The sequence below is a fragment of the Thrips palmi genome, unplaced genomic scaffold (genome assembly GCF_012932325.1).
Source record: "Thrips palmi isolate BJ-2018 unplaced genomic scaffold, TpBJ-2018v1 HiC_scaffold_18, whole genome shotgun sequence".
In the NCBI taxonomy this organism is placed as follows: Eukaryota; Metazoa; Arthropoda; class Insecta; order Thysanoptera; family Thripidae; genus Thrips; species Thrips palmi.
This window is the reverse complement of record NW_023144627.1, coordinates 6250076-6273208: the sequence shown is the minus strand read 5'-3', so window position 1 is coordinate 6273208 and position 23133 is coordinate 6250076. Positions and strand designations below refer to the sequence as shown.

Below are 23133 nucleotides of genomic sequence, written 5' to 3'. Positions count from 1 at the left end.
GCATGCTTGTATGCACGCACCTAGAAGTGTGTACTGAGTACACACATAGGTTTTGTGTGCGTTTTGTTTCTCTCGCCGGCCTCTCCGTTGTTGTTGTTGTTGTTTCTGGTGCACGCTTCCAGTGGGGTTGTCGCGCAGCAACGCGACCTCGACCCTCGACCTGCCGGCTGTGCTGGCCGCGCTGGGCAGTCCGGCCGCGAGGCCAATCCTCGTCCTATGTCTCCCCCGAGCCGCCGAGCACCGCGAGCGCCACCCGCCGAGCGCGCCAATTTTGAATGGGCTAGGAGGGAGGGAGGGACGGGGTCCACGGCAGTCCCGCATCGCTGCGATGCGAGCAGCGAGGATGCTGCCAACTTGCGCACGTGGAATGCAGCTTCCCGCGGAATATTTTGCGTTGTTGTGTTGGCCGGCCTGGTCGGCCCGTCGACGCCGCACAGTGGGCCAGAGGTGGAGGCGGCCAAAACTCTAGACGCGTCTTGAGCTCCAGAGTCGCTAAACAGGCCTCGAACCGAACGTGTGACCCCACCAATGGATTCCTCGTTCGGAGAGCAATCCATTGGTGGGGTCACACGCTCGGTTCGAGTCCCATTTAGCGACTCTGGAGCTCAAAACGCGTCTGGGGTTTCGGCCGCCTCCACCGGTCTTCTGGCCCACTGTGCAGCGCGGCGCCGAAGAGCTCGTGGAGCCACTCACCTGTACGAGTCGTGGCGCGCGAAGTAGCGTCCCGCGGAGTTGTTGGTGCCCAGGAAGACGGCCTCGTCGGCGGGGTCCAGGTAGCTGACGAAGGAGCCGGGCACCGACAGCCGCGCCATGCCGTCCGGGGCCGCGACGCCGCCGCCGAGGCCGCCGCCGGCGTGGAGGTCCTGGGCCGCGCATGCCGGGGGCGCGTCCGGGGGCGGGTCCGGGGGCGGCGCGGGGGGCGGAGAGTCCGTGCGGATGACGGGGACCACGCGATGCGCCATCCGCCCCGCCGGTATCCTGCGTCAGAGTATCTTTATGATAGAGCCATTGTCGCACACTGCCAGAAAAAGTGTAACTAAGGGTAGGTTGGGGAAGAAAAGTAAAGGGTAAGGAAAGTTGAACCCTTGTGAAGGTGATATCTTGACTTTCAGCCGTCCCTCGACCAGTGATTTCAAATTAACATCGACCTAACCCAGCCTGAGTGTGAAAACGCTGTTAACTAGAGCAGAAGGCCACAAAGGGGGTGTACTGTACTTATCTTCCCCAACCTGGCCCTAGAACAAAAAGTACAACAAAAACTGTACAATAAAAGTCGATAAAAGTACACCAGAGATTGTATAAAGTACAACGAGAATTGTACAAACCACAACGAGGCCTGGACTGCCCAGCACTCGTCATGCCGATTCCATTGTACTTTGTACAACAATTGTTGTACTTTGAAAGTCCAATAAATTCCCGAAAATTCCCGATCAAAAATTTGCCAGGAATTGGTGTATCTTTGTTGTGGTTTTTTCTTGCAGTGCAGCTGTTGGGGCCGAGCAGGCTGTCTCCCTCTCTCTCTCTCTCTTCGCCACATCACCCTTCGATCTAAAAGACCCGGAAGGGCCACCTCGACAAAACTCTCATCGTCAGAGCCTCGGCTCCATTGGACGCAGTATAGCCACCCACAGTCAGCAAATTTCAGCACTTTCAGAGGTTTTATGAACTTTGCACCTATACGACAGCATGTTGCTCGTCGTGCCCGATACAGAACGCAGAGAACTCTGAAATGTGTCAGAACTTTGTGCGATAGCCCCGGCCATGAACAGTCGGTCCCGATTTATCCAGCTCAACCAGGTGAACTACTGAGATTTAGTTTTTATGCTTTTTTTTTCCCAACGCACGAACTATTGAGGGCAGAGGACCGGCATGGGCGAACCCGCTTTACTTCCGACGCGCGGTTTCATATCAGCCAGCCAACTAATCCACCCCCCGATACTCTCACGACAAATAATCTAGGGCGGGGAATCGGATAGGGACAGCTGTCCGCGCGGTGCCGTGCACGGCCGTGGCGTGGACAGGTCGATGCCTCAAATAGGTTCAAGGTGGCCGTAAAAGCAGCCGGCAAACAGGCACTCTTGGAACGCCGAGCTATGGGCCAGGAGACCGACGGAGGCGGCCAAAACTCTACACGCGTTTTGAACTCCAGAGTCGCTAAATGGGACTCGGGACTCGAACCGAACGTGTGGAAAGCAATCCATTGCACTGCAATCCAAGTGGTAAGTTTACTTGCCACGGATTTGGCAAGCCGTTTTGAATGCCAAAAATTGGCAAGCTTGGCCCGGATATACTCCCCAGCTTGCCAAAATTTGGCAAGCTTCAGGCGGAAATACTCCCTAGCTTGCCAAACTTTGGCAAGCTTATGAAGAGTGCGAACCAAAGCTTGCCAAATTTTGGCATTCAAAACGACTGCCAAATTTGTGGCAAGCAAACTTACCACTGGCTTTGCAGTGTGGTGGGGTCACACGTTCGGTTCGAGTCCCATTTAGCGACTCTGGAGCTCAAAACGCGTCCCATTATGGCCTCACTGTGCGTCGCGGGTTCAACGCTCGCACTCCGCACTTGTTACCTCGCTTTCTCGGTAAGCGTAACAAGTCAGAGCAAAAGGAGAAAGAGAAAACAGCAGCCTTTTTTTTCCCTCCGCGTTGGCCCAGCAACGAGCGAAAGCCACCCTTAGTCGGCGGGGAAGGGACCCTTCCAGGACCTCCAGGACTCGGGGAAAGAATCCAGAAATATTGGAACGCCCTCGAAAAAGCGCGCCGTCAAAGCGAGCTGCCAGTGCGGCGCCCCGCGCAGAGCGCAGAGCGCAGCGCCTACACTGTGGCAGCGCCATTTTAATTAGAACCAGTACACTGCAGTGTACTACTCTTTCGGCCGGGATTAACAAGTTATTCGCAGCCGGCCGTGCAGTGGGCGTGGTGGCACAGAGGGCCAGAAGACCGGTGGAGGCGGCCAAAACTCTACACGCAGTTTGAGCTCCAGAGACGCAAAATGGGACTCGAACCGAACGTGTGACCCCACCAATGGATCGCTCTCCGAACGAGGAATCCATTGGTGGGGTTACACGGACAGATCGAGGCCTGTTCAGCGACTCTGGAGCTCAAAACGCGTCTGGAGTTTTGGCCGCCTCCACCGGTCTTCCGGCCCACTGAGCCTGAGCGGGGGCCGTTCCAATAATCGGTGCTGCTTCTGGGAAACACTCGCGCGCGTGTGTGTGTGAGTGAGTGTGCGTACGCCGCGAAATTAACCAATCAAAAACAAGGGCCGCGTGGCGTGTCCGCTTGCAAAAGCGCCCGAGCCTCAGACCCTCTCCTCTAATCTCGCGCCGCTAGTCACATTACTGCCGGTCCGCGGCTTCCACCAGCAGAGTCGTCGCTCTGTCTCTCTCGCACTCACGGGGCGTCCCGTGTGGGTGCGAGAGAGACAGAGCGACTGTTCTCGGAATCGGTCCGCGGAGTTCCAGCTCAAACGAGGTCGCGTATTGTGCCGGTCCTCTCGGCGGACGGTCGCTGAACTCATTGATTTTAATGACGCTTGCTGTCGAGCAGAAGCACTCCGTTCACCCCGCTCCGGCGAGGCACAGTGGGCCAGAAGACCGGTGGAGGCGGCCAAAACTCTAGACGCGTTTTGAGCTCCAGAGTCGCTAAACGGGACCCGAACCGAGCGTGTGGCCCCACCAATGGATTGCTCTACGACCGAGGAATCCATTGGTGGGGTCACACGTTCGGTTCGAGTCCCATTTGGCGACTCTAGAGCTCAAAACGCGTCTAGAATTTTGGCCGCCTGCACCGGTCTTCTGGCCCACTGTGCGAGGGTGGTTCGAGATATCGATACTGCCCAATGATTCCGAGGCCTCAATTCGTCGTAAGGCAACGCAACCTTCTTCTTGGGGGAGAAAGCATCATCAGTGTGACGGGCGAAGGGAGGGAGGGAGGGCAATGTCTCTGCGTGCCCGCGCTTGAGCGGTTCCTCGTAGCTCAGCTGGTGCGGACGCGGGTTCGATTTCCGCCGGTGCGGCACTCAACACGTGGCGAACGTAAGTTAGTTGATTCCGAGTGTTTCCTACGGAGAAGGGCTTAAGCTTGTTTTCGCAGGGGAAAATAATCGTTCCGTCTGGCTTGGGTTCAAACAGCACCCGCGGGAGGGAAGAGGGGGGAGAGAAGAGAGAGAGAGAGAGAGAGAGAGAGAGGAGAGAGAGAGGAGAGAGAGAGGAGAGAGAAGAGAGAGAGAGGAGAGAGAGGAGAGGGAGGAGAGAGGGAGAGAGAGAGAGAGAGAGAGAGAGAGAGAGAGAGAGAGAGAGAGAGAGAGAGAGAGAGAGAGAGACTGACTCCGGCGGCGCAGACAGTGGCGCTGCCTGGCGGCGTTCGCCCGAAGCGCTGCGCGCGCGGCGCTGGCGAGTGCCCCTACAGTGCCCCGGCGCGCGGGGTATCGCCGCGGCCACAGGGAAGGCCACAGGCTGGCCACGGCGTCCCACACAGTGTGCGCACCTATCAATTAAAAGCCGTTTTTCTCGCATTATCCCCGGGGTTCCCACCCGGGCCGCCTGTTGTCTCCGGGAGGAAATTGAGGCTGATTCGGGGGCCCGGCCGAAAGCGGAGCGTGGCGACCACACCGTAAGTGGCTGTGCGTTTTCCTTGGCGACGACCGACGGCGAGGGTTAACAGTGGCGTGCCGGGCCGCCACAGCGCCACGCCCACGCCGAGAGGGTTCCGGGCGCGGCGCCTTCCTCGTCTTCCTCGCCGCCCTCAACAAGCAGGTGTTGTCGGGGCGTGCCGTCGAGGGCCGGCAGCCTGCCAAAGGTTGAGGACACGGACTATTAATACGCCCAGCGCGCCGCGCGCCCGGCCCGGCCCGGCCCGGCCACGGGGACCGCGACGACGACCCGGGCACCGCGACCACCGCCACACAGTGGGCCAGAAGACCGGCGGAGGCGGCCAAAACTCTAGGCGCGTTTTGAGCTCCAGAGTCGCTAAACAGGACTCGGACCGAACGTGTGACCCCACCAATGGATTCCTCGTTCGGAGAGCAATCCATTGGTGGGGTCACACGTTCGGTTCGGTCGGACCTCCGACGGGGGTTCGCGTTCGAATCCCGGCGCCGTCCTTCCTTGTTTGTCACACACACACACACACACACACACACACACACACACACACACACACACTCACCGCATGCTGCCCCTGGCCGGACACAGGAAGGCGCGCGCGCACCGCAGCGGGCCGCGCACGCAGCCGGACCACCTGGAAAAGGGCGACGACAACGTTAGAATCACACAGCCACTACAATACAAAAAAAAATCCAAAAAAGACATAGAGAGAAGACAGTTGTCAAAATTGTCAAAAAAACTATCAAAAGCTCAAATTTTTGTGAAGACAGATTCTCGTTTACTCTCGAAGGGGAAAAAAATCTGTTTCATTCCGTTGAAAACTTAGATATAGGCCCAAATCTGTGTGAATCTCGTCAGGTACATTTGCAGGCTAGCCAACGGCAAGCAACGGCGCGAAAATGGCGGCAGCACTGGAAAGGCCAGGGCAGCCGCGACTTACGCGGTTTTTCCAGTTTTTACAGTGGGAGCGATAAGGCCTGGCGCTGTTTACGGGCCTTCGGGCCGCAGCGCGCAATCGGTGATAAAACGCCCATTTTCCGACCGCTTCATTTCTCATACTCTCTTTTTCCTTTTCCATAATGGCGCGCCGTTTATGCTAAATCGTTAATCACACGTTTGACCTGGAAGCCGGCCTGTGCTGGACCTTGCCAGTGCATCGAAGCGAAACACCGTTAAAGATATGGTAAAAATTGGTGTAGAAGACCGGCGGAGGCGGTCGAAATCCCGGACGCGTTTTGAGCTCCAGAGTCGCTAAATGGGACTCGAACCGAACGTGTGACCCCACCAATGGATTGCTCTCTGGTCGTGTGGAGGCCACCGCCACGCCGGGCAACTCGTACTTACAGCATCTTCTGCGTGCTTTCCGGACGCATGTTGCAGCGGCGTAGCCTTCGACGGGACTGTTGAGGCGGAAACGGATCGGACACACACACACACAACCACACTGTTAATAAAAAAATTTAAAAAAAGTTTCAGCATTTTTAATTATTTTCTTTTTTTTTTTGCGCCGTGCACCCTAGTTGTGCAATCTGACCAAAACATGACCTAACCGCCAGTCGCCGCCAGATGGCCTAGTCTTAGCCTGTCAGCCCGTCAGCCTGTCCGCGAGTTCTTTTCCGCGCATGGCGCCTCGCGCTGGTCGTCCTGCACACTGAGAGTCGCCTTCGTCGCTCTGTCTCTCTCGCACTCGTGGGGCGTCCCGTGTGGGCGAGAGAGACGGAGCGACGAAAACGATTCCGAGCATGGGACGTGCATAACGCCGCTCGATGGCAGTGCAGTGGCGTGCAGTGCCAATGCCGGCGAGCCGCCCAGCCCCGCGACCTTGATCTTGAATGAGGAGACGCCGCCACGCCCGCGCTCCAGTGGGCGAGGCACAGTGGGCCAGAAGACCGGTGGAGGCGGACAAAACTCTAGACGCGTGCAGAGCTCCAGAGCTCCAAACAGGCCTCGAACCGAACGTGTGATCCCACCAATGGATTGCTCTCTGGACGAGGAATCCATAGGTGGGGTCACACGTTCGGTTCGAGTCCCATTAAGCGACTTTGGAGCTCTAAACGCGTCGAGAGTTTTGGCCGCCTCCACCGGTCTTCTGGCCCACTGTGCGCCACACTGTGACTCAGAAGACACCAGTGGACCACACTCCGTGCGGTGGCCCACGCGACCGACGCCCTGCCGCCCTGCCCGCCGACCGGGCGGCCGGCCGCGGCCAGCGAGGACGCCGAGCGAGCCGTGACCTTCGGGGTCTGCATCGCCGGCACTGCCCGTCTCGTCCAGGCATCGGCCGGCATTGCCCGGCATTGCCGTGGTCAGGATCGCGGAACACCGACAGACGGGCGGACGGACGGACAGGCAGACAGGCAGACAGGAAGGCCGGATGCAGTCAGTCTGCTGCACCGCAGGGCCAGAAGACCGGCGCAGGCGGCCAAGAATCCAGACGCGTTTTGACCTCCAGAGGCGCTAAACAGGACTTAAACCGAACGTGTGACCCCACCAATAGATTGCTCTCCGAACGAGCAATCCATTGGTGGGGTCACACGCTCGGCTCTAGTCCCAATTAGTGACTCTGTAGATCAAAACGCGTCTAGACTTTTGGCCGCCTCCACCAGTCTTCTGGCTCAATGTGCGCCCCCACGTGGTCATGGCCCTAAAGTCGGATCAAGAGACGGCTTCAAGAGGCGAGGTGGCACAAATTGCCTTCAGTGCGCCTTTTTCCGCAACAGCCCCCGCTGACGTCAGTGACGTCACCAGCAAGGCGGCCTTCCGGCGCGACACTCGGTTCTCCACACCGCCAGTCGAACAGGTCGCCCCGCCCGGAGGAGCCGAAGGGGAGCCGAAGGGGAGCCGAAGGGGAGCCGAAGGGGAGCCGAAGGGGAGCCGAAGGGGAGCCGAAGGGGAGCCGAAGGGGAGCCGAAGGGGAGCCGAAGGGGAGCCGAAGGGGAACCGAAGGGGAACCGAAGGGGAGCCGAAGGGGAGCCGAAGGGGAGCCGAAGGGGAGCCGAAGGGGAGCCGAAGGGGAGCCGAAGGGGAGCCGAAGGGGAGCCGAAGGGGAGCCGAAGGGGAGCCGAAGGGGAGCCGAAGGGGAGCCGAGCCGAAGGGGAGCCGAGCCGAAGGGGAGCCGAGCCGAAGGGGAGCCGAAGGGGAGCCGAAGGGGAACCGAAGGGGAGCCGCAGGGGAGCCGAAGGGGAGCCGAAGGGGAGCCGAAGGGGAGCCGAAGGGGAGCCGCAGGGGAGCCGAGCCGAAGGGGAGCCGAAGGGGAGCCGAAGCGGAGCCGAAGGTGAGCCGACAGGAAGGCGCGCGACATCGTAATTATCGGCCTTATTTCGGTATGCACCGTCCTGGCAGTCGTCTCTCTCGCACCTACACGGGGTGCCCCATGAGTGCGACGGAGACAGAGCGACGAAAGCGAGTGTGCTGGACGCCCTGCCAGGCATGCCGGCGGCACGCGAACAGTGCAGGCACGAAGGGAAGCCCCAGGGCCAGGGCCAGGGCCGAGGCAGGGCAAGGGTGTCCTCAGGCAGGCCAGACGGTACCAGCGGACTCATGGCGCCAAGGGCAGCACACTGTGTTGGAACCACGTGTTTCCATTCCAGTCCAACAGTGGATATGCCAGAAGACCGGTGGAGGCGGCCAAAGCTCTAGACGCGTTTTGAGCTCAAGAGTCGCTGAATGGGACTCGAACCGAACGTGTGAGCCCACCAATGAATCGCTCTTCGAACGAGGAACTCATTGGTGGGGTCACACGTTCGGTTCGAGTCCCATTGGGGAACTTGACGCCAAAAGCGTGCCCCGCGCGTCCGAACTAAGACGGCCTTCTGGCCCTCCACCGGCCAGGCACTGGCCCAGGCAGTCACCCATTAGAGCGGGCCGACTAAACGGCGCTACACTAGAACACCGCCCACTCGTTTTCGAGGAAGCCGGCCGGGGAAAAAACAACGAGTGTCGATGTCGTCACACTCTTAAAATTTTAAAAAAAGTGAGGGGAAAATATTTTTTCGCTACTTTCATTTTGTTGACGCTGAGCGCGCGGTGACAGGGTGGTGCACCGCAAGTAGTGCCTCTCGCATCCCAAGGCGGCCTCACTTCCTAAACGAGGCTGGCCTTCCAGTGCGGTAGTGCAAGACTGGCAAGACCTGGGTTCTGATACCAGTCACAGAGAAGGACAGCACGGCAATTCACGTACAGATGGGCGAGTAAATAAAATGCAACCAAACTAGAGAGGAAAAGGGGGAAAACGGAAAATTATGAAATTGCAGTTCTATATCCGACTGAGGAAATGGCCGGATCTGACCACAAAAATTGATAGTCGACGCTGATATGTTACCGGAAATTTAAACCACGTCAGATTTGGGTCTAAGTCAGCAGCCCTGCGTGGCCCAATGGTACAGGGCTGCCAACTGTGGCATAAATGCACCGACTGTGACGCTATCAGATAACGCTATTTCGACTATCGGTCGCGCCACGACGCTCGCCCGTTCGCCGAATTGAATAAATTCGCTCTTCATACCCTTGACGTAAGTGGGTCACTTGAAAAATTGTACAGTACGGCACACGACACTGGAACAAGACCCACACGGACTTTAACGCTTCTGAATTCGAACTTACGGTTACATAAAGAACCACTGCCGCGCATGTTATATCACTCACTCCGCAGTAAAGACGACAAAAGTGGAAATGGTTGTTGCTTTTTTTTTCGCAGTGCACCGCGCCGACAGCACCCAGTGTCTGCGGCCAACTCATTAGCCGCGAACCCCACCGCAGAGATCCGTCGAGAATCAAACTGTAGGAAAATGCCGTGCCGCTTCTCCATTCAACAGCATCATTTTTATGTTTTTAAAAAATTACTCAAACCGAACGTATGACACCACCAATGGATTCCTCGTTCGGAGAACAATCCATTGGTGGGGTCACACGTGCGGTTCGAGTCCCATTTAGCGACGCTGGAGCTCAAAACGCGTCCGGAGTTTCGGCCGCCTGCACCGGTCTTCTGGCCCACTGTGGGCCCGCGGCGAAAAGCGCGGGAAAACAGGGCAGACACCTGCATGCTCGCGCCGCGGTGCACTTCCCTGCCACTCCCCTTTTATCTGCACATCACTCACTATGAATGCCATCGTGTGCTTTTTCTTGATTTTGGCGAACAAGCAACCCCCCCCCCTTCCCCCTTTTCCCTCCTCCTGGCTGTGGGACGGCCGCCGGAGCGCTCGGGATGGTCATGGTGGTGGCCGCGCGGCGGGGCGTGGCGGCTCGACGGCCGGGGCGGGGCGCGGCGGGGCGGGGCGCGGCGGGGCGGGCGCCTTGGCCGTGACCATGACCGTTGCCGGCTCGGTTACCGGCACCCGAAAAGCGCGCCAAACTGCAGACGTGCTGCAGGCCGGCCGGTTGCCGCGCGAGGCGGTGCACAGTGGCTTTGCCAGAAGACCGGTGGAGGCGGCCAAAACTCTAGACGCGTTTTGAGCTCCAGAGTCGCTAAATGGGACTCGAACCGATCGTGTGATCGGTCACACGCTCGGTTCGAGTCCCATTTAGCGACTCTGGAGCTCAAAACGCGTCTAGAGTTTTGGCCGCATCCACCGGCCTTCTGGCCCACTGCGGGGCGGCCGGTGGCCCACGGCGGCATGGTGACCATCTGCCTGATTGACGGCTCTGTGGCGGCGGCCGGCGGCGGTAAACAAATCCAAATCCACACACACACACACTCACACACGACCAAAAACCAATCGCGCCGCCGCCGGGGCTCGAACCGGCGGCCGCGCCGGCGACGTCGCCACGCACTGACGGCCGGCGCTATGAACTCGGGACCACGACGACGACGTCCGCGACGTCCGGCACGACGGCCACGTCAACGACTAGCCCACGCGGTGCGAGCTGCGAGAGCGACAGAGGCCGGCCGGTGACTAAACTCCGCGCCAGTGTGCCATTCGGTGCGCTGGCTTGCCCGCCCGTCGGCCTGCACTCGAGAGGAGCCCCACCACAGGCACGGGGGCCTTGGAGCCGCCGCGCGTACTGCCGCATGCAGCCGCGTGCAGCAGTCGTCTGTCTCTCTCGCACTCGTGCGGCACGCCCCGTCAGTGCGAGAGTGACAGCGCGACGAAAACGACTCTGTCCGCAGCGCGTCTCACGGCCCTGGATGGGCGGGCCCTGCAGTCACTCTCACACACCTACAACAACACATAAAACACACACACACAGCCGCCAAATTCTGGATCAGCTGAGTGCCCCCCCCCCCTTCCCCCCTTCCCTACCTCTCAGCATCCGGCCGATGTCAAACTACCTGCGTGTCTGCGGCTCGGCGGCGACCTCTACCTCCCGCGGTCCAGAGAGATGCGCGGTGAGATACTTGCAGTGGAGGCTTTCGATTGTTTCGTCATCCGCGTTTATTTTTGCAGCAGCAAGAGCACGTTGGCGGTGGACTCCGCGGCGAGCGATCTCGGTCGTGACGAGAGACACAGCTCTGGAGTCTCCGCATCCGCGCCTAAGACACTGACACGGCTCACAGTGGGCCAGAAGACCGGTGGAGGTGGCCAAAACTCTAGACGCGATTTGAGCTCCAGAGTCGCTGAATGGGACTCGAACCAAGCGTGTGACCCCACCAATGGATTGCTCTCCGAACGAGGAGTCCATTGGTGGGGTCACACGTTCGCTTCGAGTCCCATTTAGCGACTCTGGAGCTCAAAACGCGTCCAGAGTTTTGGCCGCCTCCACCGGTCTTCTGGCCCACTGTGCGACGCTCGCGTCAGCACGCTTCCGCGGAAAACAACTTATGCACCCGCCCGCACCACTGGTAAACTTCTTTTAATTTTTCAAAATATCGGACCTTGTTAACGGCCGATTTTTTTTTTTCGGACGTGCCACGCCCAGAAGGGAAATATTTGGCCAATGGCTTACGCGTTATCCGACTGCGACTGTGTGTGTGACTGTGTGTGTGACTGTGTGTGTGACTGTGTGTACCTGACACGTGGGACTGTAGAGATAAAAATAGTCGCGATAGTCCTGCGGCTCTGGCGCCGCCCGAACAACTGACCCCGACAAGAGACACTAAAACCGCCAATGCGACAGGCCGAGTCATTTCCTCCCGCGTAATGCTCTCTGACGTCGAGCACTTCAAGTGCCGCCGATGTTCCGTCACCACGCCGTCAGCCGAGCGGACAGAGGTCCAACGCCGCGAGCGCAGGAACGCGGGTTCGAATCCCAGCCGGGGCCGCGGAAATTTTGCTGTCTCACTCTGGTGATCTGAATCGCTGTTTTCGAAGCTGACGCGTGTGTACCGTCATAATCACGGCACCTCCCCGGGGCGGTCTTGATGTAACGAGGAAAATATCACACACACACACATATACACACACGCACACACCTGTCAAAGCTCCTGAATGGTGACATAGGAGCGCCATACAATGGCACATGTGCGTCCCGTGTCCTGTCATATCAAACAACAGTCTACCACTCACGTCCCCCCCCCCTCCCCTTCGGCCAACTGTCGAGCTGTCAGAGTCCCTTCCCATTATGCAATGAGACGGGATAAAACCGCCGACGACATGCCCTAATTATTATTTATGGACGGTCAAGTTTCGCGGGTGGATCAAAGCATCCGAAACAGTCCTCTGCCTCCGTTTACGCCAGTGGAAGTGGCCGGCGTTTGAGCTTCCCGCCCTTTTCTCCAGTGGCGTGACAACCCGTTTGAATTGCCCCGCGCTATCAGTGTATCCACACACACCAAAATAATAGACAAACAAATGAAATAAAAACGATGTGACTTACCTCTGTCAGGCCAGGCAGGGAGGCTCACGGGATGTCCATCGCGCGAAGACGGCGCTTCGGCGGGCCCAAGAACGCCCACGCCGCCCGACACATTTCACAACCACTGTACACTGCACTGTAATAGCACTTCACTTGCACACCATTTTTTCGCACTCCGCCTTCTCGGCGACTTCACGCTTCACCGCCTCTTTCTTTTCTTTCCCTTCATTTTTGCCGATTCGTCTCACATTGTCCCTGGCGGTCGGACAGTCCCACCGCAGACGGACGGACGGACAGAGAGACAGACAGACAGACAGACAGACAGACAGACAGACAGACAGACAGGCGGATAGACAGACAGACAGACAGACAGACAGAGTTAAAACATTTTTATAAACAGACAGACAGAGACAGACAGACTGCAGACAGACAGACAGACAGACAGACAGACAGACAGACGACAGACAGACAGACAGACAGACAGACAGACAGACAGACAGACAGACAGACAGACAGACAGACGGGCGGGCAGGCGATGGCGCTATCGGGACCGCTTCGCACGTTCACAAGGCGGTGTGGCCGATGACGTGCAGTCGGCCGACAGCCATGACGGCGCCAAAACGGTGCCGAGTTGAGGCGAAGGTGGTTCCGATCGCTGCGGCGCTACCGCCGCGCTCTCCGCGACAATGCCGGCGTGGACCAGTGGACCAGTCGGTGCTCGAGGCTGCCGCGCCGCGCCGATGCACTGTTGCTGTCGCCGTGTCAGCTGACGCCGTGCCTGTTGTTGTTGTTGTTGTTGCCTCTGGAGGTGGGCTGGGCCTCGTTCCGCACTGCGCGCTGCAGTGTGGCTGCACCGGCCCGGCGGCCCGGAAGGCCCGCGCGCACACCGCGAAATGGGCGGCTGGCTGGCCGCTCCCCCGCGCCGCGCAACGGTGTGCCGGTCGTTGCGTCCGCGAGCCGACGGCGCCCCGGGAGCACTGAACAGAAACTGGCAGGAGGGCCGCCTAGCCGCCGCCACTCGGCGCCACCCCGAGGGCGCGAGGCCCGAAGGCCCCGAAGACCCGGTCCTGGCGACGCTGGCGACGGGCGGCGGCGTCGCGGAGGTGGCCGAGGTGCCCGACGACGACAAGAGGAACGCGCCACTGAACGGCGCGGAAAACAACCCCGCCGCGCCACGCCGCGCCGCGCCAAGCGAGCGCCAGGGCTGCCAACTGGCGAACTGGCGCGCCGACCGGGCGGCCCGGCGGCGGTACCAACCCCGCCATGCAAAGTGGTACCGACGCACGCACGGGCCGGCGTCGCCCGCGTCGCCCTTCGGCCCGAAACTCCACTGGAAAGGCACATAACGCAAGAAGGGGGTCAGCCAGCCTTGGAACATGCGACCTGACGCCGAGTTCGAACCGCCGACCACGCCGTTCGAGCAGTGTTGACACGTGAAAGGGCAAAGATGACGTACCCCGATGCACCAGTGGCCGCTAAATCGCACTCGAACCGAACGTGTGACCCCACCAATGGATTGCTCTCCGGACGAGGAATCCATTGGTGGGGTCAAACGTTCGGTTCGAGTCCTGTTCAGCGACTCTGGAGCTCAAAACGCGTCTAGAGCTTTGGCCGCCTCCACCGGTCTTCTGGCCCACTGTGCGTCGTCGCGTTCACTGCAAACGAGATATTCGCCGCTGATACGGCGAGACACAATCGACCGACCAATCCGATGCAAGCCGCCAAGCGCCGCCAAGCCGGAAAGGGTTAAGGCCACCACGCCGGGGCGCACCCAGGGCGCAGCGCGTGCGAGAGAGACAGAGCGACCCGACGGCTGACCGCAGTGCGCGGGCTGCCCAGGGCTGCCCAGGGCTGCCCAGTGACTGAGTGAGTGGGGTAGGTCGCCAGCGGTATCGGCTAGTGCATGTAGTGTAGTGGGTGGCTGCCTGTAAACAGCCAGCAGGTGCCCTCAAGGACGGCTTGGGAAATTAGGTGTGAGAGAATATAAACGGTTGTTGTTATTGTTGTTGTTGTTGTTGTTGTTTTTGTTGAGCTTAGCTCAGCTGGAGCTGCGGCCGAACGCAGACGGGGAGTATTCCCGCTGACAGACCCCTCGCCCTTGAAAGCTTCAACAATCTCGCCAACAGCCCTAAATATTATTTCCACTTTGACATTCGAGTCCGGCACGCCACCGCGGGCACGGCTTTCAGAAGCTCGTGTTCGTCTTGAATGGGTGGGCGTTGGGCGTCTCGGTGCAGCGCACAGTGGGCCAGAAGACCGGCGGAGGCGGACAAAACGCTAGACGCGTTTTGAGCTCCAGAGTCGCTAAATGGGACTCGGACCGAACGTGTGACCCCACCAAAGGATTGCTCTCGGAACGAGGAATCCATTGGTGGGTTCACACGTCCGGTTCGAGTCCTATTTAGCAACCCTAGAGCTCAAAACGCGTCTAGAGTTTTGGCCGCCTCCACCGGGCCCACTGTGCCACGCACGCCACGCTCGAGGTGGTTCGCCGCCCGGCCGCGCAGTGGCGCTAGCTGTCTGGCTGCCTCTGCGCGAGCAGGGAGTATCGCCGCGGCCGAGCCCCCAGCGCAGACCGGTCAGACTCCTTAAGTGCTTTTGGCGCGGTTTGCGTTCGAAGGAGGAACAAAGATTGGCTCACCAGTGGGCATGTCTGATCTGCAGTGTGATTATCGTCCCTCCATATTATTTTCTATATGAATTTCCAGCGGGAAACCAAAGCAAAAGGCGACACAAACGATAGGTCATCATATAGTTTTATTTTGCCACGTTCAAAGAATAGACATCCGCATACACAATACAAAATTAAAGGACAGTCTCTGCAAAAGTTTTGGACGAACATTCAGCCATTTTTCAATACTCACGACTCATGAAAAAATAAATTAAAAAATACAGTGTTGCAACTCAAGGACAGTCAGACAGGCAGACACACTCGAAGCCCTACAGACAGTGGCGATGAGGTCGATTGCCCAGACGATCGCGCTGTCGACCTAGGAAGAGCCAGTACAATATCACAATGTTCTACAGAAGAGAAGGGGAACGCTATGGAAGGTCACACTTTGGTACAAATGAGATATACTCGACTTGTCTACGGTTACAAGATCAAACAGCCATCAATTTACTCAATAAGAATGGAATAGGATACAATCATCTCACTACATCGATACGATATGCACAGAAGGGATTAACATATTTTTAGATACAATTTCACTCGTATGTAAAGGTTACCGAAGCTTAAAACATACTTTATTGACTGTGAGGCTGTAGGTTGGGTTGCCTACCCACCGGGCGCTTCGAACGCTATCACGCGCAGCCGTTTTCTCGTTGGGTAGGCAACCCTTCACCAGACCTGCCTTAGAAAAGCCAAAACAGCTCTCTTCACAGACCCCCTGCCTCCATACAGATCATATGGAACTAACTATGAATTCACTACAGAGATCCTATGATTGGTTCACACAATGAAGTAACACGTAGCTGCCCATGCAATCGCACATGCGTTGCAGACGACATGACGTACGTTTTAAATTCGTCGCTGCGGCGTCGCTGCCGTACTTCTTACGAGTAACAATAAACATACAATAAGATTAAACAAGATATCTAGTATGGAATTATACGTACTTATTTTCGAACGCCGCTATGAGCAAAAATTAAGTGCAGCACATTCGATAGCAATGCACTCATATTATGTATACATTTTGTTAAACATTGAAATTCCAACAGCCGTTGCAAAACAGTAGTATCGAAATCCGCGCCAAACTAGAATCGTCTGTTTGATCCCTTAATTTTAATCCGCGGCTGCTTTTCTAACGGTTATTTACACGACTAGTGAGCGTAGAGCTAATCGGGACTGGTCGGCGGAGGCATTGCGCCGCGAAGCGCACCCGCGACACTAACAGTCAGTGGAGTGATCATCTGACAGAGCAACGTATCTTCATAGGGAATCCCACGCACAGTGGGCCAGAAAAGACCGGTGGAGGAGGCCAAAACACTAGACGCGTTTCGAGCTCCAGAGTCGCTAAACAGGACTCGAACCGAACGTGTGACCCCACCAATGAATTCCTCGTTCGGAGAGCAATCCATTGGTGGGGTCACACGTTCGGATCGAGTCCCATTCAGAGACTCTGGAGCTCAAAACGCGTCTACAGTTTTGACCGCCTCCACCGGTCTTCTGGCCCACTGTGCCACGGTAGATACGCTGTTATGTACGAATGCTGCACAGTTAGTGGACCCACTGGCGCAACGCTCGCAACGCCGGGCGAATGGAGAACTCAACGAAACCAAAGATAACGTACAACGGAAAAGCTAAAGTTGCTGCTCGTTTGCGACTCTGACAGCACACAGTGGATTTGCCAGAGGACCGGCGCCGGCGGCCAGAACACTAGTCACGTTTTGACCTCCAGAGTCGCTGAATAGCACTCGAACCGAACGTGTGACCCCACCAATGGATTCCTCGTTCGGAGAGCAATCCATTGGTGGGGTCACACGTTCGGTTCGAGTCCCTCTTAGCGACTCTGGAGCTCAAAACGCGTCCGGCACTTTTGGCCGCCGCCAGCGGCTTGCTGGCCCACTGCACGTCGGCCTCCTAGTTGAGGAAGACGGACGAGGCCCTCGGCCGGCAGTACTCGGCCTGCTGCGGCCGGGCCTTGTTGTACTTGGGGTGGAAGGCCCCCAAGGCCGCCTCGTTGGTGGACGACGCGCGGGGGTTCCAGTCCAGGCGGGCGTCGCGGCGTCCGGGGAACGTCGGCCACCTAAAAGAGAAAAGTCACGGGTTCAAATCCCACTCTCTTAATGTTTTTAAAAGCTGGGATTCTCTTTTTTATTTGCGTACCTGAGCGGCAGGTCGCCCATGAAGCACGGGCAGGAGGTGCAGCGGGCCGAGATGGCGGGCCAGCGCAGCGTCTGGCGGTTCAGCAGCCAGTACACCACCGGGTTGATGGCGGAGTGCGTGTGCCCCAGCAGCAGCACGAAGGGCAGCAGCTCGCGCACCGACTGCGAGCACAACGAGGTCACCTCGGAGGTCACCGGACAGCACACGCGTCCGCGGACGCTCAGTGGGCCGGAAGACCGGTGGAGGTGGTCAAAACTCTAGACGCGTTTTGATCTCCGGAGTCGCTAAACGGGACTCGAACCGATCGTGTGACCCCACCAATGGATTGCTCTCCGAATGAGGAATCCATTGGTGGGGTCACACGTTCGGTTCGAGGCCTGTTGAGCGACTCTGAAGATCAAAACACGTCTGGAGTTTTGGCCGCCTCCACCGGTCGTCCGGTTCACTGTGGGACGCCGCAGGAGGGGCGGTCGGGTCCACGCACCTCGCCGTCGGCGGCCAGCTCGGCGAACACCCTCACGACGACGTAGGGCAGCCAGCAGGTGGCGAAGACGCCCCCGAGCGCCACCAGCAGCTTGGCGAGCCGCCGGCGACTCTGCAGGGACTGCCTGGAGGCCTGCTTCACCAGCGGCGGCCGGCGGAGGCGCCGGTTCGCTCGGACGATCGCCCTCTCCGACCTGGGGGTGCGGGGTTCGAGTCCCGATCAGCTCGTCAACTTTTTTCTTGTTTCTTTTCTGTGCGTCTCTACAAACTCAAGTGTGTACATAGTACACTCCACCTGGAGTGTACATGCACACTCCAACCTGGAGTGCACTTAGCATGTACTTGGCGTGTACTTGGCATGTACACTGCTGGTTGGCGTGTACTTGCCAAGTACACGCTAGGTGGCGCATACCTTCAGGTACACTGTTGCTGGCTCCCTGCCAACCTGGAGTGTACATGCCAAGTACACGCCAACCGGGAGTGTACATGCTAAGTACACTCCAGTTTGGAGTGTACTTTGTGTACACTTGAGTTTGTAGAGCGTGTTGGACTGTACCTGGACGCCCTCCGGACGCGGGGGGCGCGCGGCCCGTGCCGGTCCCGAGGCTTCCGCGGCCGCCGCTGCCGCTCCGCCAGGTCGGCGCGGATCTGCTCGTTGTGCGCGTCGTCGTCGTCGGAGTCGCCGTCGCCCGCGCCGTGCAGCGGCACCACCTTGGACTGCCCGTCCGCCACGATGATGACCTGCAGCAGGGCGTCAGCGCCGTCAGCGCGGCCGGCGTGCAGTGGGCCAGAAGGCCGGTGGAGGCGGCCAAGACGCGTTTTGAGCTCCAGAGTCGCTAAATGGGACTCGAACCGAACGTGTGACCCGACCAATGGATTGCTCTCCGGACGAGGAATCCATTGGTGGGGTCACACGTTCGGTTCGAGTCCTGCTTTGCGACTCTGGAACTCAAAGCGCGTCCTGGAGTTTTGTCCGCCTCCACCGGTCTTCTGGCCCACTGCGCGGCGATACCCCGCGTGGTTGACACCGCCGCTTACCTGTCGCGGCCGTCTCGGCAGGGGCAGCGGCAGCCCCGCGACGGGGGCGGCGGCCGTGGCGGCGGCGCTGGAGGTGGCGGCGGCGCACAGCTTGCTGCCCACGGCCCAGTGGCAGCCCGCCACCGTCAGGCACGGCACCAGGTACACCAGCCCGATGTGGCTCAGCACGTAGGCCGTGCGCAGTGACGCGCTCCCCCACTCCTCCTCGCACGTCCCGCCCTGCGAACATACCGCCTGACTTAAGGCACCTGTGTTGCGGAGTGCGATTAGCCGCCTTAGTTTGGGAGCAGTATTGCAGCAAAGTTTGTCGAAACGGTAACAAATGTTTAGACATTGTGCTTTGGCCTGACTTTAGGCAGCCACTGCGTTCAACCTAAGGCGGATAATCGTTCTCCCTCAACGAGTGGTTTATCTTTGGGCCTTCCTTTAGAACACCTTTGTTACGGAGTGCGATTAGCCGCCTTAGTTTGGGAGCAGTATTGCAGCAAAGTTTGTCGAAACGGTAACAAATGTTTAGACATTGTGCTTTGGCCTGACTTTAGGCAGCCACTGCGTTCAACCTAAGGCGGATAATCGTTCTCCCTCAACGGGTGGTTTATCTTTGGGCCTTCCTTTAGAACACCTTTGTTACGGAGTGCGATTAGCCGCCTTAGTTTGGGAGCAGTATTGCAGCAAAGTTTGTCGAAACGGTAACAAATGTGTAGAAATTGTGCTTTGGCCTGACTTTAGGCAGCCACTGCGTTCAACCTAAGGCGGATAATCGTTCTCCCTCAACGGGTGGTTTATCTTTGGGCCTTCCTTTAGAACACCTTTGTTACGGAGTGCGATTAGCCGCCTTAGTTTGGGAGCAGTATTGCAGCAAAGTTTGTCGAAACGGTAACAAATGTGTAGAAATTGCGCTTTGGCCTAGGCAACCACTGCGTCTAATCTAAGGCGGCTGATCGTTCTCCTCTAACAGGTGGTACTTGGGCTTTTCCAGAACCTGGAAGAATCGCGACCTCGACAATAGGGTTTTTCCCTAAAAACATGTGAACGAGGGGGTTGAGCCCTGTGGCCGGAACTCACACGGTGAGGTCCTGACGGCATCAGGCCCACGGCGCGGCGAGACCCGCGTGGCGGCGGGGAGGCCGCTCTGGCGGCCCATCTTGGCCAGCACGCGGGGGTGCTTGACGGCGGCGTAGCGGTCCAGGGACAGCATCATCAGCGACAGCGTGCTGCCCACGGCTCGTTGGAAGACAAGTTTTTTTTCTCCCCTGGTCAAGCGAGGGTAAACACTTACGTCGTGCGACACCGAACGCGTATTACTGAACACTGTTACGGCCCTAAAATGCCAAAATTTGGCACTTTGACCCATGGTATTCGTCACGTGTATTACGCGTAACGGTTTTAGTGTACAGGTATTACGCGAGTGGTTACCACCTCGAATGATGATGCGTTTGGAGCTCCAGACCCTAAGCAGGACTCGACCGAGCGTGTGACCCCCTGGTTGCTCCTGAACGAGGAATCCATAGGTGGGGTCACACTTTCGGTTCGATCCCGTTAGCGCCTGGAGCTCAAAATGCGTTTCCGCCTCAAGTCAAAGACCACGGAGGTGCCCAAACTCTGTCGCGTTTGAGCTCCAGAGTCGAAATGACCGCCGAGGGACCCCACAAGGAGCTTTTGAACAAGGAATCCATTGGTGGGGTCACACGCTCGGTTCGAACCCTGCTAAGCGACTCTGGAGCTGTGCACGCGTCTAGAGTTTTGGCCGCCTCCGCCGGTCTTCTGGCCCACTGTGCGTCTCCACTGTACCTGGAAGAAGAAGGCGATCTTGCAGGCGACGGTGCCGAGCGTCCACGACGCGGAGGCCACGGCGGCCGCGGACACGGGCACGGTGACGCCGCAGACGAGCAGGTCGGAGGCGCACAGCTGCAGCAGCAGCAGCGACCGCGACCGGCCGCCGGGCTGCGACGTGATGGCCGCCACGATGGCCACGTTACCCACCACGCCAACCTGACAAAATAAATCATGATTAACCTAACAAGCACTTTGCAGTGTCGAAGGGGTTGCCAACCTCAGCCTGCCGACTAGACAATGTCAAGTTGCCTCGTTGGCAGGCTGAGGTTGGCAACCCTTTCGACATGTGCGGTGTGGCGCGCTAGCGCGCAGGGTGGCCACAATGCACGCCGGTCCCCTTCGAACTCTACTTCCCCGGCTCCGCACTGCTCCGCCATGCCTCCGCATTGAAGCGATTGAAGCCCGCCACCCGGCCGCTCTGCCGCTCCCGTCAATGGTCCCTGTGATGAGCGACCCACATTCAGTCCGCACTCACACCGACGGGCTGACGGCGAGTTTAGCGGCTTCGGCACACTGCACTGTAATCGGGCTGAGCACACAGCCAGGTCGGCCGGCCGGCCATGCGGGCTGCGCCGGGCCTGGAGCCTCCAGGCTGGATGCGACTCGAACCGAACGTGTGACCCCACCAATGGACTCCTCGTTCGGAGAGCAATCCATTGGTGGGGTCACACGTTCGGTTCGAGTCCCGCTTTGTGACTCTGGAGCTCAAAATGCGTCTGGAGTTTTGGCCGCCGGCGCCGGTCTACTGGCCCACTGTGGAGGAAGAGCATGGAGCAGGGCTTTATCACTACTAAGCTCGGCCTGGAGCACGCCGTGCACCCCGTGGATCCTGTGGGCACGGCGCGGCACGGCGCGGCACGGCGCGGCACGGCGCGGCACGGGGTCTCGTGGAGAGCCGGGTCGAGGAGGTGGAAGCACTGCCTGCGAGCGAGGAGCCTGCTTTGTCTGCCCCGATGCAGCAAACCCTTCAACTGCTGCCTCTGCGGCAACCGCCCCGCGTCCCCACCAAGCCCCACATTCCGATCCAGCCAGCAGACTGATTCCGAGAGTCGTTTCCGTCGCTCTGGCTCTCTCGTACTCCCGGGACGTCCCGTGAAGGTCCGAGAGGGACAGAGCGGCGAATCTCGGAATCAGTCTGCTGCTATGTTGCGCACACTGCCAGACTTTGGCGTCGAGAAAATGACGTGGCGTTCCGTGCTGCGGCGTCGGTGGGCCATTTTTTTTCTCGTTTCAGTTGCCGGCTCTGGTTTTATGTGGATAACACGTAAGCGCGTTCCCTTCGCTATCGATTTCCGCGCCGTCGCGCCTCGCACAAAACCGGAACGGCCCCGCCGGGAGTCGAACCCGCGCCGCGCGCCGCGCCTGGCTGCGCCGCGACGCGTTAAGACTGACCGTGAGCACCACGCCGTACAGCCAGACCAGCACGGCGACGCGCTGCAGGTGTGCCAACCCCTCCTCCTCCTCGTCCGCCGCGACGGTGGAGGAGATCTCCGTCCAGTTGGTGGGCGGCGGCCATTCCGTCATGGCTCACTGCCAACATAACAAACGTGTAACGCCACAGTACCAACGTGACAAACGTCGAAACTAGCGCGCGGTGCCGCACCGTGCACTCTACAAAAAATGTCCTGTCAACGCCGTTAATTTATTGCCAATGTTTGCTGTTATGCAATTCACGGCGTTTGCTGTGAACTAGTTCACGGCGTTCACTGTGATCTCGGTTACAGTGTTCACTGTGATCTGGCCACAGTAAACGCCGTGAATTGGAGCCTGATTTGCAGTCCTTCGGTGCTCAGCGGCGTCAAACTCACAGTGTTTACTGGGGACCAGATGACAGTGAACACCGCGAACAAGATCACAGTGAATCCCGTGAGCAGATCACAGTAAACGCTGTGAATTGACCTACAGTGAAAACTGGTAATAAATTAACGGCATTTACAGGACATTTTTGGTAGAGTGTGGGCCAGAAGACCGGCGGAGGCGTCCAAAATCCGGACGCGCTTTGAGCTCCAGAGTCACTAAATGGGACTCGAACCGAGCGTGCGACCAATGGATTCCTCGTTCGGAGACCAATCCTTTGTCGGTATCACTCGTTCGAGTTGAGCCCTTTTTCGTGACTCTGGAGCTCAAAACGCGTCTAGAGATTCGGCCGACTGCGCCGGTCTTCTGGCCCACTGTGCGCCGCCGGGAGGATGCCCTTACCTGAGGAAGGTCCACGAGCAGCGTCATCTCCAGGCCTGCCAACAAACCGAGAAGAAAATTGCCTTATTGCCTTTGCCGTCGTGAGCCCGCTTGTGTTTGGCCCAATCCACCCCACAGACCACTTTGCCCCACCCCGCCCCGCCCCGCCCCGCCTCGGCGACGGCGCTGTTCACCACGACCGTGACCATGGGTTGATTGTTCTTGATGGACTGGATTGGGGCTGCTGCTCTGTGTGTGTGTGTGTGTGTGTGTGTGTTTGTGTGTGTGCGTGCGCGCGTGAGGGTGGGTGTTCGCGCCCCTTGAGGCGGTTTTCGAAAGGGGATTGAGGGGCGGGAAATTCGCGCCGAGACTACGTTGACTGCGTTGACTGCAAAGAGACAGCATGATCAAACGAACCAACGCGTTCAGCACT

General features: G+C 58.5%; 2 protein-coding genes across 2 annotated transcripts in view; both read right to left on the bottom strand.

Moving 5' to 3' along the window:
- The window catches only part of LOC117645508 (eye-specific diacylglycerol kinase), a 147578-nt gene extending 141298 nt beyond the window's left edge, over positions 1 to 6280 (bottom strand). Inside the window, exons 1-3 of the mRNA XM_034385767.1 lie at positions 5951 to 6280; positions 5169 to 5240; positions 694 to 978 (exon numbers count right to left, since the gene is read on the bottom strand). Of these exons, the coding sequence (XP_034241658.1) occupies positions 694 to 978; positions 5169 to 5240; positions 5951 to 5979 (386 nt within the window). The 5' untranslated portion in view covers positions 5980 to 6280. The remainder of the gene's footprint in view (positions 1 to 693; positions 979 to 5168; positions 5241 to 5950) is intronic.
- Positions 6281 to 16862: 10582 nt separating this feature from the next.
- Positions 16863 to 22759, bottom strand: LOC117645043 (alpha-2 adrenergic receptor). Its single transcript, XM_034384932.1, has 9 exons — positions 22722 to 22759; positions 21915 to 22052; positions 20465 to 20678; positions 19754 to 19910; positions 18687 to 18960; positions 18205 to 18389; positions 17650 to 17842; positions 17166 to 17326; positions 16863 to 17085 (listed from the first exon to the last, which is right to left on the bottom strand). Exons 2-9 carry the CDS (start codon positions 22044 to 22046, stop codon positions 16920 to 16922), a joined length of 1482 nt encoding a protein of 493 aa, XP_034240823.1. The 5' UTR covers positions 22047 to 22052; positions 22722 to 22759; the 3' UTR covers positions 16863 to 16919.
- Between the last annotated feature and the right edge of the window lie 374 nt (positions 22760 to 23133).